This window comes from Gavia stellata, chromosome 8 (assembly GCF_030936135.1).
Source record: "Gavia stellata isolate bGavSte3 chromosome 8, bGavSte3.hap2, whole genome shotgun sequence".
In the NCBI taxonomy this organism is placed as follows: Eukaryota; Metazoa; Chordata; class Aves; order Gaviiformes; family Gaviidae; genus Gavia; species Gavia stellata.
In genome coordinates this window covers 1173669-1186736 of record NC_082601.1, presented here as the reverse complement: position 1 = coordinate 1186736, position 13068 = coordinate 1173669, and the positions used below count along the sequence as shown (strand labels likewise).

General features: G+C 60.4%; 1 protein-coding gene across 1 annotated transcript; it reads right to left on the bottom strand.

Moving 5' to 3' along the window:
• Positions 1–3943: 3943 nt before the first annotated feature.
• Positions 3944–8298, bottom strand: NR4A2 (nuclear receptor subfamily 4 group A member 2). The gene is made up of 6 exons (XM_059820384.1): positions 7435–8298; positions 6382–6511; positions 6070–6233; positions 5410–5612; positions 4345–4523; positions 3944–4240 (listed from the first exon to the last, which is right to left on the bottom strand). Exons 1-6 carry the CDS (start codon positions 8296–8298, stop codon positions 3984–3986), a joined length of 1797 nt encoding a protein of 598 aa, XP_059676367.1. The 3' UTR covers positions 3944–3983.
• Between the last annotated feature and the right edge of the window lie 4770 nt (positions 8299–13068).

Here is a 13068-nt window from a genome sequence, read left to right as displayed (position 1 = left end):
GGGTCTCGTGCCTGCAGTAATTCATCTTCCCAGTGCCGCGTTCAGGAAAGGTGGTTTCGGAATCCGTCGCGACGCTTTCTTGTCCCTAAGTCACCAATTGTGAATTATATTGGAATTGCTGCAGACAAGCACGGTTTTACAGAACTCGAAGCGTAACACATGCAAGGCACACGTTACGTTATCCAGGCCCTCGGATAAACGAAGCTTAAATTAAATGTCACGAGTTGAATACGATGTCCTGTGTAAGCAAACACCTGACCTGAATTCATTCCCGTGTGTTTGTCAAGTTTGTAAACCCTAGCATGTTTTGGAAAATTATGCCTTAGTGCAATCTTCTCATCCTCCCGGAGCAGGGGGAGAAAGGCGGCCGGCTCCGGAGAGGAACAGTGAGACCATCCACAACGTAACTGCGCGGGCGTCACTGGAAATAGGAATGTGACTTCTAGAGAAATAAAGCAAACGGACTCTGTTCTTATGCATCGGTGCACTGAAGGAGCAACCCTGTAGAAGACAATCGTACGAGCGAAAAAGTTAGGTCCGAATCAGCCCAGCGGCCTGATAATGAACTACAAAAAAGGAAATCCTGGGGGAGCAAAACAGAACGGGTTTTCTCTGCCTTCTCACACCAGCCAAGCAGAAAAAGCAGTAACAAATTTCATAGTCAGCACGGAGCTAAAATAATTAAGACAGTTACCGATCTGAAATACTGTATGCCTACAGAAGCAAAATCTCTTAATAAATCCTCCCATTGATACTACCGTTTAAAAATTATTCCTTCAGCTCCATGTTCTGCGCTGAGCTTCCACTCCAAACCTTTTTCTAAATGTCTCTGTACAGCGCTTCTTTCTTTCCTTCCCTCCCTCCCTCCCTCCCTCCCTCGCAGGGGTCTGCCGCACAGGGAGGCCAGCAGACTCCTCGCTCCGGGAGCGCGGAGGCTTCGGCAGCCGTCCCTCTCCAGCTCGCCCTGCCTGCGGAGGGGGAATACCCTAAGGTGGGAGAGCCCCTGGCACCTGGAACCGTTACCAGCCGCCGGCCCCAACCAAACCCCCCCGGGTGCTCCCGTCCAGGCGGGCAGCACCGCTCCCAGCCTTTTGCGCTGCCGCAAGGCCCCGCTGACCGGGTGCCGCACCGAGCCGCAGCTGGGGCAGAAGCCCATCCGGAGGGATGCGGAGCAGAGGGAAGAGCCTGGGAACCTGCGGGGAGGTGGGACCGCTTGGCAGCTGGAGGGAAAAGCCAAGCCAGGTGTCAAACGGCTGCCTGGGAAGGCCAACTTCTGCTCTCCCGCAGGCGTAGGGGATTAAGCATGTCGGAAAAGTTACTGCGAAAGACGCTGAGGAGAGCGCTTGGTGAAAGCAGCCGGTTGCTCGAGGGAAAGCGAGAGCCGGCGGAGGCTTCGTGTGAGCCTTGCGGTCGCCACGACTGCAGCCCCGCGCCTGCGGCAGCACCCGGCTCCGGGCCGCGCTCAGCCCGTCAGGCGCTGCCCCGCTGCCCGCTCGCGGACCGCGCCTGCCCTCGGACCGGGCTTCGCCCCTTCCAGCTCTCCTCTTACCAACTCCCCGCCCGGCCGAGCCCCCGAGTCCCCACCCCCGACGCACCCGAGGGGTCCCGTTCAGCCCGCGCCGCACCGTCACACGACTCCCCGGCGCTCGGGGCTTGCCCGCACCTCCCGCAGCAAGCCGCGGGTGCTCGCGCGGCGGCGACGGGCCGCGGCCGGCGGCTCTGCCGGTGGCCGCCGGGCGAGCAGCCCCGGGGGAGGGGGGGGGGCCGCAGGGCCGGCACGGCTGGCTGCCCTCCGCGCCTGAGGAGCGGCCGCGGGGGGATGCGCGGTCCCTCGCCCCCGACATCTCCCCCGCGCCCCCGGGGGCTGCCCCCCAACCCCGCCTCCGCGGCTCTTCCTCGGCGGGGCACGGCGGGATGCGCGGCAGAGAGCCGAGCGCGTCCCCCCCGCCCCGCGCATCTGGTTTTTTTTCCGACGCAGGAGGCTGAAGTTTTCCACATGCCCAGGCGTGCCACCGGGCTCTCCTTCCCTCCTCCCTTTCCACGCGTGACCGCGCGGAGTGCGGGGCCGGGACACCCGCCGAGCGCATCCCCGTCCCGCCGCCCGCCGCGCCGAGACCCCTCTCTGCCGCCGGGGCTGGAGCCGGGGGGGGGGGCTGGAGCCCCGCGGGGGGCCGCAACCCCGGGGGGGCCGCCGGGGCCGCAGCTCCTGCGCCGCTGCCCGCACCGCCCGGGGAGTTTCCAAGCGCGGTGCCGACGGCAGCCGGTCCCGGCAAAGGCGGCTGCGGGGGAAAGCAGCCGCCCCCCTCGCAGGCAGGCCCCCCCCGGAGACCCCCCCTCTGCGGAGGGCGCCGACCGGCCGGCCCGGGCGCGGGCCCCCCCCGGCGCCGAGCGCCCCGCTTTGCTCCGGAGCCGCGGGGGGGGGCAAGACCCGGCGACGGGCCCCGCTCAGCGGAGGAGCTGGGCGGGGCCGGGGTGCTGCGGGGCGCTGCCGCGGGGGAGGCGCGGGGGGACCCACCTGGGAGCCGCCGCTTCGCCGCCTCTTCCTCCCGCGGCGCCGGGGCGGGCGCGGACCGGACCGCCGCTCCCCCGCGCCCATCGCCGCCGCGCCGAGGCTGCGGCCCCGCGGGCGGCGGGTGCTGGCGGCCGTGCTTCTCGCTTGGGCGGAGAGAAGAGGAGATGCCATTCGTTTACACGTTTTATTGTTGTAAACATTAAAACGGTCTTTCTCAAAGAAAGAGTTATCGGGGGGGGGGGGGTAAATCAGCGTCTCTAACTGTCATACACCATAGAAAAAAAAGGCAGCGCCTCGTATCATGTGCCATACTGGGAATATACAAAGGAAAATACTACAGAATATGGCAACATCAAAAATATTACGCGAACATAAAATAATATATTAACCGACAATTTCAGACATAAAGAAACGGAACAAAACGAACCGAAAATTCAAAGTGCTCAGTAATTTCCAGGGAGTTACGTATATTATAAGCACTCTGGAAACAGTCAAAAGCTGCTGCATGCAAGATTTGTTTAGCTTTAGACAACAAAATAATCAAGATATAAACTTCTTTTTTAATCAACATCAACAGTACATACAACACTTACAAACAAGGAATGTCGGACGGTGTTTACAAACACTATGTGTCCCTTTGGGGAGGATTTCGGGGTCTGTAATACCTGTGCCCACCTATTTTACAGTTGAGAAAATGTTTGAAGCTTAGAGAACTACCAGTCTTTATAAAAGCTAACAGACTACATAGTGTCTGAAATACTATTTATAGAATATAGACATTACTGAAATAGCAAGTGCCTATAACATTGTCACCCTAGAATCGTCATGCTTTCCTGGTACGGAGAGATTTGGTTTTCTTTCTCTTTATTCTCCTTTTTTTCCTTCTCTTTTTTTTTATTTTTTTTTTTGCTAACACGTTTAGCTTTTATTTTTTAATTTATTTTTTTTTTAGAATCGTTTTCCGTATTTCTTCATAAATAGGCACAGAATAATTTTTAAAAAGCCAAACCGCATCTGATAAATTTACAAGCCTTCGCCTTCTTCAATGACATGCCACCCACGCAACATTTAGGTTTCGTATATATTACAGCTTTCTTTTACAGCAGAAAACTTTAGTCTTTAGGAGGGTGAGACTTGGGGGTCACCTTAACGCTTTGTTTGTCACCGCATGAGTCTTAGCTGCGCGCCCGGCGTCGCCAGATCTGGTCATCTTTTTAACCAGACGTCCTTAATAATAAATTCATTTATAAGCTGATAATAAAAAGTTTATACCATGGTGTTCGTGCGGTCCATGATCTGCATCCGTGACGCCCCAGAGCCCAAATGCCCCTTGGCGGTCTGCCTGCAGCAGGTTAGCAACAGCGGTTTGGATGGGAAGCTGGCACCCAGGGGTGCCGCTGGGGCCCAGGCGGCTTCCCCTTCCGACAGGCGACCTTCCCCTTCGGTTCAGCGGAAGTGCGTGGGAAGAGTCTTAGAAAGGTAAAGTGTCCAGAAACAGTTTGTCGATTATTGCTGGCGGCGGCACCAAATCTTCCAGTTTCAGGTAGAAAATGCGCTGCAGCCCCTGCGTGCAGAGCGTGCGGAGTTCAGGCAGCTTCCCCAAGAGTTTGGACAAATAGTTGGGGCGATTCAGCCCCCCGTTATTGAAAGTCACGTGGTCTTTGAGGCAATTTACAATCTTGTTCTGAAGTTCTTCCACCCTCTTGGGTTCTTTAAGCCCGTGCCTCTCTGCAAAAGAGAAGGACGCGGGACGTTACCGGCCTGACGCGGCGGGGCGGGCGGAGGGGACAAGGAGCGGGCGGCGGGCCGAGCGGGAGAGGGGGGACACTGACCTGTGACCATAGCCAGGGCAGCGATGCAAGAGAAGGCAGAGATATCGATGTTCATGTTTTGCAAGTTGGAGGAAAATTCAACAATGGAATCGATCCACTCCCCAAAGCCGCGGACGCACTGCAACCGGTGCAGGACCACCCCGTTGCAGAAGATAAGCTTGCCCTCCACCGGGTTTGACCTGGAAGGAATGCGACAACCCCGGAACGAACGGGTGAATGAAAGAGCAAGAAAGAAAAAAAATCAGACAAGAGCAAAAGACAGAAAGGAAGGTGAAGGAGAAAAAGAGAGAGAGACAACAGATGAAAAAGAGAAAGAGGAGGGAAAGGAGAGACAGAGAGAAAGAAGTAGAGAGAAAGAGAGAGAGAAAAGAAAAAGAAAGAAAACAAAAAGAGAGGAAGAGAGAGAGAAAGAGAGAAAGAAAGACAAGAAAGAGAGAAAGAGAGACAAGAAAAAGAGAAAGAAAAGAAAGAAAAGACAAAGAGAGAAAAAAAGAACGACAAGAGAGAAAAAAAGACAAGAGAAAGAAAGGAAAGAGAGAAAGAAAAGAAAGACAAAGACAAGAAAGAGAGAAAGAAAAGAAAGACAAAGACAAGAAAGAGAGAAAGAAAAGAAAGACAAAGACAAGAAAGAGAGAAAGACAAGAAAGAGAAAGAAAGAGGGAAAGAGGGAAAGAAAAGAAAAAGAAAGAGAGAAAGAAAGAGAGAAAGAGAGAAAGAGAGAAAGAGAGAAAGAGAGAAAGAGAGAAAGAGAGAAAGAGAGAAAGAGAAAGAAAGAAAGAAAGAAAGAAAGAAAGAAAGAAAGAAAGAAAGAAAGAAAGAAAGAAAGAAAGAAAGAAAGATAAAATAGGGAAGAGAGTGAAAGAGAAAAAAGAGAGACGGGGAAGGAAAGATAAAGAAGACGAGAAGATGGGGGGAGAAAAGCTAAACAACTAATTACTCGAGGAGCAATAAAGGAAGGCTTTAAGAGGCACCTAATTAGCGGGGAGTTAATAAACGGCAGCGCAGCGGACCGGGAAGGGCCCGATCCCCCGCGCCCAGAGGTCCCCCGCGGCGCCGGGCGCCCACCTGTACGCCAGCCGCAGCACGAAGAGCTCCAGGAAGGCGGACTCGAAGAGCAGGTCCTGGTCCGTCTTGGGCAGATCAGTGAAGCCGGGGATTTTTTCCGCCCAGCCCCGGATGATCTCCATGGAGCCGGTCAGCAGATCGTAGAACTGCTGGATGTGCTGAGTGTCGTCCCCGCTCATCTGGTAGTCGGGGCTGGCCTGGAACTGGAAACGCCGTTCACCGAGCGCTTGCGGGGGCTCCCCGGGCACGGGACCCGCCAGCTGCTCGCCCGCCCCTGCTCGGGGGGCCGCGCCCTTGCGACCGCCGCCCCTCGCTCCCGGCGCTCCGGCCACCGGGCGGCCCGGGGCGGCGCGTCCCGGCGGCGGCGGAGGCGGCGGGGCCGCCGCGGGCCGGGCTGTGCGCGGGCCGGGCTCCCCCTGCGCGGCCCGGGACCGGGACCGGGACCGCCGGCGCGGCGCGGCGCGGCGGGGCAGAGCCCGCGGCCGCCCGGCCTCGGCGCCGGCCCCCGTTGGGGCGGCCCCGGAGGGGCGGCCTGCCGCCGGCTCGCCGCTCCCCCCCCGGCCGCCGGAGCCGGCAGCTCGGCGCAGCGGGGCCGGCCGCCCCCCCTCCCCGGGCGGGCGGGCGAGGCGTGGGTCCCTCCGCGAGCTCGGTCCAGCTTACCCTGGAATAGTCCAGGCTGGTCATAGCCGGGTTGGAGTCGACATGGGCTCTCACCAGCGCACTGATCAGACTCACCGGGGGAGAGGGGGGAGAGGGCTCCTGGGGGCTCTTCGGTTTGGATGGCAGCCGACCCCTCCGGCCTTTGAGGCTGTCTGTGCGCACCACTGCAAGAGAGGGGCGGCTCAGCCGGCGCGGCCCGGCCCGGCCCGGCTCGGCTCGGCGCGGCTCGGCTCGGCTCGGCGCGGCTCGGCTCGGCTCGGCGCGGCGCGGCTCGGCCCGGCCCGGCCTCCGACGGCGGCCCCGCGGACTCACCCTCCTTGACCATGCCGACGGCCAGGCACTTCTGGAAGCGGCAGTACTGGCAGCGGTTGCGGCGGCGCTTGTCCACCGGGCAGTTCTTGTTGGCCAGGCAGACGTACTTGGCGTTCTTCTGCACCGTGCGCTGCGGGGGGACGGGCGGGGCGGGGCGGGACGGGACGGGACGGGACGGGGCGAGCGGCGTCAGCGGCCGGTCCTGCGGGCCCGCCGGTGCGGGCCCCGCTCCCCGGCCGCCGCCATCTCCCCGACCCTTTTCCTTATTTGTTTTTCGCCTTCTTTTTCCCCCTTGCTTTTTCCCCCTTTTTCCCCCCCCTTCTTTCCCCTTTTTTCCCTTTCCCTTTCTTTCTTTCCCCTTCCCCCCTTTTTCCTTTCTTTTTTCTTTTTTCCTTTCTTTTCTCCCTTTCTTTTTTTTCCCCTTTCTTTATTTTTCCCTTTCTTTTTTCCCCTTTCTTTTTTTTCCCTTTCTTATTTTCCCCTTTCTTTATTCACCCCTTTTTTCCTTTTTTTCCCTTTCTTCTTTCCCTTTCTTTTTTCCCTTTCTTTTTTTCCCTTTCTTTTTTTCCCCTTTCTTTTTTTCCCCTTTCTTTTTTTCCCCTTTCTTTTTTTTCCCTTTCTTTTTTTTCCTCTTTTTATTCTTTCCCTTTCTCCCCCCCCCCCCTTTTTGTCCCCTTTATTTTTTTTTTCCCAGGGCATTTAACAGGAGAAAATTGATAGCGTTAACATCTGAGCTAACCTCGCAGCTCCTAGCTGCGTTTTATATGCCAAGAGGAGGGAAGGAGACGCTCGGTAAATACAAATCCGTGGGCATTCATATTATTTACATTCCTTGGAGACCTCCTCTATTTAAAATGATAAGATTATTCAATCAGGATGGTGAAATAAAGAGATCACTTAATTTTACCAGAGGGAATTCCGTTCCACTCGGTTAGCTCAGACACGGCTCTCCGTCCTAAGCCACCTCCATCCGCAAGGGGAGCGCGGCCCCCCGCCGCAGCGGGGCCCCCCGCCGCCCTGCCCGCCACCCTGCCCGCCGCCCTGCCCGCTCACCTTGAAGAAGCCCTTGCAGCCCTCGCAGGTGCGGACGCCGTAGTGCTGGCAGGCGGCGTTGTCCCCGCAGACGGCGCAGAGCCCCTCGTTGGAGGGGGACCCCCGCGAGGGCGGCGAGGGCACCTGGCTGTCCAGCAGCTGCGGAGCGTGGCCCAGCTGCAGCCCGGGGAAGGCCATGGAGGGCTGCTTGCGGATGGGGTTGGGGACGGCGAAGGCCTGCCCGTCCACGGCGTGGTGGGCCCCGGCCGGCTCGGGGTTCATGGGGACGTGGAGGGGCCCGTCGAAGCGCATCTGGCAGCTGGAGACGGGGGTGCCGGGGGGCGACTGCTTGAAGGAGAAGAGGGAGAGGCGGGAGACGGGCGTTTTGCGCTGCTCGATCATGTGCGTGGTGGCCACGTAGTTGGGGTGGAAGTTGTGCAGGGAGCCGGGGTCGTCCCACATGGGGCCGTGCTGCACCTGGAAGCCGGGCGTGGAGGGGGTCGGGGGCGACGAGGGCTTGTAGTACACGGAGCCTGAGTGGGACATCATCTCCTCGGACTGGGGGGGGAGGTGGCTGTGCTGCTGGTAGCCGTGCATCTGAATGTCTTCCACCTTAATGGAGGACTGCTGTCCCGACAGGGGCATTTGGTACAAGCAAGGAGGCTTCACGTCGTAGCTTGTGTTGTAGTTGTCCATAAAGGTACTGAAGCTGGGGAGAGAAGTGGTGGCAGTGATTTCAGTGTTGGTGAGGTCCATGCTAAACTTGACAAACTCCGGAGTTAAGAAATCGGAGCTGTATTCCCCCGAAGAGTGGTAACCGTAGCTCTGGGAGGCCGGGCTGGCTCCTTGAGGCGAGGACCCATACTGAGCCTGAACACAGGGCATGGCTGGAAACGAAACAGGGTCACACAGACTCGGCCCGCACAACCGCGCTCCCTCCGCCCGCCCCCGCGCGCCGCTCCGCGCCGCTCCCGCCCGGCACCGCGCTGCCGCAGCGGGGGCCGGCGGCGGAGCCCGGCGGCGGCCCCCTCCCCGCCCCGGCCCCGCCGCGGGGCCGCGGGCGCGCAGCGCACAAACCTTCAGCCGAGGGAGAGGCGTGCTCGGGGGAGCTGAGGGCGGACAGCGTCGGCGGTCGGCGGAGAGCGGGGGGTCCGCGCCTTCAGAACACGGAGGAGCGCTCCAGCCTGCCCAGCGCGCCGGCTGCAACACAGAGGCGCGGGGCTGCTCGTCGGGCCGGCCCGGGACCCCCGCCCCGCCCGGCCCGGCCCTCGCCCCGCGGGGGGCGGCAGCGCGCCCGCGGCGGGGCCGGCTCCCCCCCCCCCCCCCGGGGCGGCCCCTGGGCTCGGGGCTCTTCGACAGCCGGAAGAAAACTTCCCGCGGGCGGGCGGGCGGCCCCCGGCTCTCGGGCGACCGAGCGAGCGGGTCTGCGCCCCGGGGGGCGGCCGAGCGGAGCCGGCTCGTCGCTCCGTCTGCGCCGGCGAGGCGAGGGGCGCGTCCCCGGGGGGCGCGGGGCGAGGCGCGGGTGTCCCCCCTCCCCCGGGGCTCCCGGCACCCCGCGAGCCGCCGCCCGAGCGCGGCGCGGTGGCAGCCAGCCCGCCTGCCCCGGGGCCGGGCAGGAGCCGCAGCCCGGCCGATCGGCCCGGCAGCACGGCGGGTGACAGGCGTCCGCGGGCGGCCCGTCCCGTCCTGTCCCGTCCCGTCCCGTCCCGGGCAGCGGGACCCGCGCGGCGCCTCGCGGGCTCCCCCGAGCTGGAGCAGCGCCGGGCGCGCCGCGGGGCTCCCCGCTCCCACGCGCGCTCGGCGGGTGGGACGGGAGCGCGGAGCCGCCGCTGTCACCCCCCCGCCGCACACACACACGCACACACACACACACACGCTACACGCGCGCACACGCGCTCCCCCGCCGCGCCTCGCGCGTGGAAGCCCGGCGTGGGGGGGGCCGGGGGGGAGGCGGGCTGCGCGCGGGGCTGCGCGCGTGGGCACTCACCGGAGAGCGGAGACCCGTGCATGCATCCAAGTGCCGGGCGGCGGCGGGACGCGGCGCGGCGGGACACGTCGGGGCTGCGGCGGGGAGAGCGGCGGCAGCGTCGCGCCGGGCGAGCGAGGCGGCCGGAGTGTCCCTTCCCGCAATGTGCCTTTGTTTATGTGGGCTCCCTATTCCACAGCCAACGTGCACCTCGAGCCCCCGCGCGTCACCGCGCGTCAGCGCCGCCCCGGCCAATCAGCCCGCCGAGGGGCCGGCCTCCCCCCGCCCCCTTGGCCGCGCTCTCCCTTTGGTAAATTTCCGACGGTGACATCACACCGCGGGACACGCCTCGCGGGGGGCGCCCCCGCCCCACGCACCCCCCCACGGCGGCACGGGCGCCCACGCTGCCGTTGCCATCCCACGCCGCCCCCCCCCCCCCCGCCCCGCGCCGTCCCTTCCCGCCCCGTCCACGCGCGGCACCTTCAGCGCGAGTGGGGCGTGGCCTCATTTGCATAGAGGGCGGTGGCGTCACCCGCCCGGCGAAAGGGAAAAAGTGAGAGCGGGGCGTGGCGGCGCGTGTCTCCCCCCCCCCCCCGCCCCCGCCCCCCCCCCCTGCGTCACCATTGACGCAACCACCCGGCGCGCCAAAAATAGCGCGCGCCCCGACGGGAGCCCCCGGGGCGGCGGGCAGCTCCCGGGCCCTCGGGGGCGCGGACCCGCGCCCCCGAGGGCCCGGGAGCTCCCCGCCGCCCCCCTCCACCTCGCTTTTTTTGGGGGAAACCCCTTCTTTTCGGAAGACAACCGGAGCCAGGAGCCGTACAGCCACTCGCGCCGCCTTTTATTTCTCGCCTCCGTTCCGTACAAGCCGTGCGCAACGCCCCGGTTGCCATTTCCCACGCAGAATTCCAGCCGGGTTTATTTTATTTATCCCCCCCCAGCCATGCAGACACGCAACCCCCCGATCGGCACCACTGACAGCACAAGTTCGGGTCAGGGCCGGCTGGAGGAGGTGGGGGCGTGCAAAGCAGAAGCGGTTTACTATAATTAAGGGCGCTGCACTCATTAAAAACCTATCAGGAATCTTAATTTTGCAGGTCCGCACGGCACCAGCTGCGACGGCGCGCGGGGCTTCGGCGGGGTCGCCAGTCCAAAGCGGTTGCGGAGGGTGGGGAACGCTCGGCCTCCTCCGCGGTGGGCTCCGGAAGGAGGCTCTGGACCTCGACCCCAGATCTTCCCTCCCGTCCAGCCTGCAAAAAAAATAAAATAAAAAAGTCAGGAGTCAGGTAACGCCGCGCCCTTTCCCGCAGCAAGGCAGGGCGGCGGAGCGCTGCCGCACACGAGGTACGTGTACAGTTTTCTGCAGCGTTCAATAGAGCGGAGCGTGGGAGAGTATAGAGTAAGGGCTGGGAGAAGACACCGTACATCGAACTCTGTAAGTGCTGTTCCACGCAGAATAACAGAATAAAAGCCAACACACCCAACGCGGTGCGATCTTAACCGAAAAAGCCAACATTTTCAGCGCAAAATCCTCGCCTTCCATAAAAACCTTGTGAAGCGCTTACACATGAATGGTTTATGTGGAACTGTGATCGTTCCTTCCCAATACATTTCTCTCGCTTTAAGCAAGTCATCATTCTCACTTTGAGAATGCTTCTCCCTTTAAGCTTACGCTGTAAAAACCCAAACACCCAAGACAAACTGCCTCCCACCGTCCGGCTCGCTCGCATCCCGAGAGATCACCTCCACTTTGTGGTTATACTCTCTTGCTCCCACAGAGTTACTCCCGAGAGTCATCCAGCGGGAGATGAGACGGTGAAGGTTAGTAAGGAAACCACACGGCACTGTAAGCTGCCTCTCACCTGCAAGGGCTATTTAAAACGACGTTTTCACCTATCGACGTGCTGCTTTGGCTCCGTCTCACGGTGCTCGGCCGAAGGGCCCTGGAGGAGCTCGGTCGGCCTCCCCGGGCCCGCGCGTCCCCCCGGCTCCCGGGACTCCCGCCGCGGAGTCCGGCACGTAAGGTTCAGCATCAGTCATCTCACAATAGTTCATCCGGGCTATAGTTTTAACATCACAGGAGAAACTTCCTGCAAAGGCCCTTATAGGGATAAGTAATACACCTAATTACCATATCCTTAGAATAGATGTAATATAAATTTCATTACTCACTTAAAAGTTCTAAAGTTAACAGCATAAACTTGAAGTTGAGTAATTAAGTAATCCTTATATAGACACTTATTAAAGTATTTATACATATTATCTTAAATCTACATCTATCATTTTGCCAATTAAAATTAGGACTTTAATTGCAATTAAGTAATTTAATTGCCAATTGAACAGCAAAATTGCTAAGTGACTAATTTTAATGCCTATTTTAATTACCAATCATGACTGGGGAGGGAGCTAATCAAGCAGTATCAGAGTAATGATGTGAAAAAAAACGGAGAACAAACATTCAGGACTACACGCTTTTGAAAAAGAACTCTAAATTAAATAAATGCAAACACAATTTTATACATGTGGTGAAATGCTGTATTTTGGTATCCAAATGCACGAGCACAAAGAACACATTTAATTAAAGAGAACCGTCGCTCTTCCCCCAGAGCGCCGGCGCCGAAGCGCCCCTTGGCCCTTGCTTCTGCATTAGTCTCCCGCAAAGGTAACCCCGAAAGTCGGCAGGGGCGGGGGCTCTGTGCAGTCCCCAACTCGGCAGGCCAGCTCCCTTCGAAACGCCGACAAACCGCGGCGCTGGTCAATGGAAGGCGGGGGAAGACCCCTCCAACGGCAGGCACGGGGAGCAGGGTGGCGCGGAGGCGCCAGAGGCCCACCTGTACAGAGAGGTCCCCTAGAAAGCGTTTTGGCGGCCGCCGCAACAGCCCCCGCCCCTGCGTGAGACACCGTCCGTGGAGACGCCGTCCGTGGAGACACCGTCCGTGGAGCGGGATGAGGGAGAACCGGGTGGCCCGGGGGAGAGCGGGGCCGGGGCACGACTGGGGCCTTGATCAGCCATGGCGCTTGCGGGTGCCGCTCCCGTCCCGGGGGGCCCCTCTCATCTCCTTCCCCCGAGGAAAAGCGCAGGCGCAGGCGCGTGAGCACGCAGAGGTGTGTCATCACTGATCCCACGCTCTCCCACCCATGGTTAGGAGGCAAATGACAAGCGTTTTTGACCCCGAACGCCCCGTTCAGGAGGACCAAAGTAAAAGTCCGTCTTCCTGAAGGTTCCGCCCACCACTAACGAGGTTTTCCAGCTCACGGGAAGAGCTTCCAAAGGAGGATGCACTGCCGCTGACCCCACAGGCCGTATTTTGGAGGCTGTCTGTGGGTAGGCCTGCTTCAGGTACCGTCGTTGTCAAGAAAAGTGCAAAAATCCATGTCGTCCCTGTCTGTCAGCGTAGCAAATTCCCACGGAGAGTCAGCGTTTGTTTAAGAAGAAGAGGCGCAGGAACTGGTTTGCGGCAGCTGTAGTTGTACGTCTATTAGCAGAAAGACCGTTAACGGGATCACAGTCCCTGTGATTTGAGTTTTCGTTGTTTCAGCCACGAGGACAGCAGCCGTACGGGCCAGGCACTGCCGCTGCACCCAGGGCACGCAGTCAACGCTGCGGCCAGCGCCGAGGGCAGCAGCCGGCACGGCCGGACACGGTTAGCACTGCGGCCAGCACCCGTGGTGACTGCAACACATCACCAACT

Excerpts from the sequence above, each read along its gene's own strand:
- NR4A2 (XM_059820384.1), bottom strand. The coding sequence starts at position 8,298 with ATGCCCTGTGTTCAGGCTCAGTATGGGTCCTCGCCTCAAGGAGCCAGC. Across the intron at positions 5,613-6,069 it reads CCAGCCTGGACTATTCCAGG|TTCCAGGCCAGCCCCGACTA; the intron begins GTAAGCTGGACC and ends CGGCGTTTCCAG. Across the intron at positions 4,524-5,409 it reads GTGCTGCGGCTGGCGTACAG|GTCAAACCCGGTGGAGGGCA; the intron begins GTGGGCGCCCGG and ends CATTCCTTCCAG.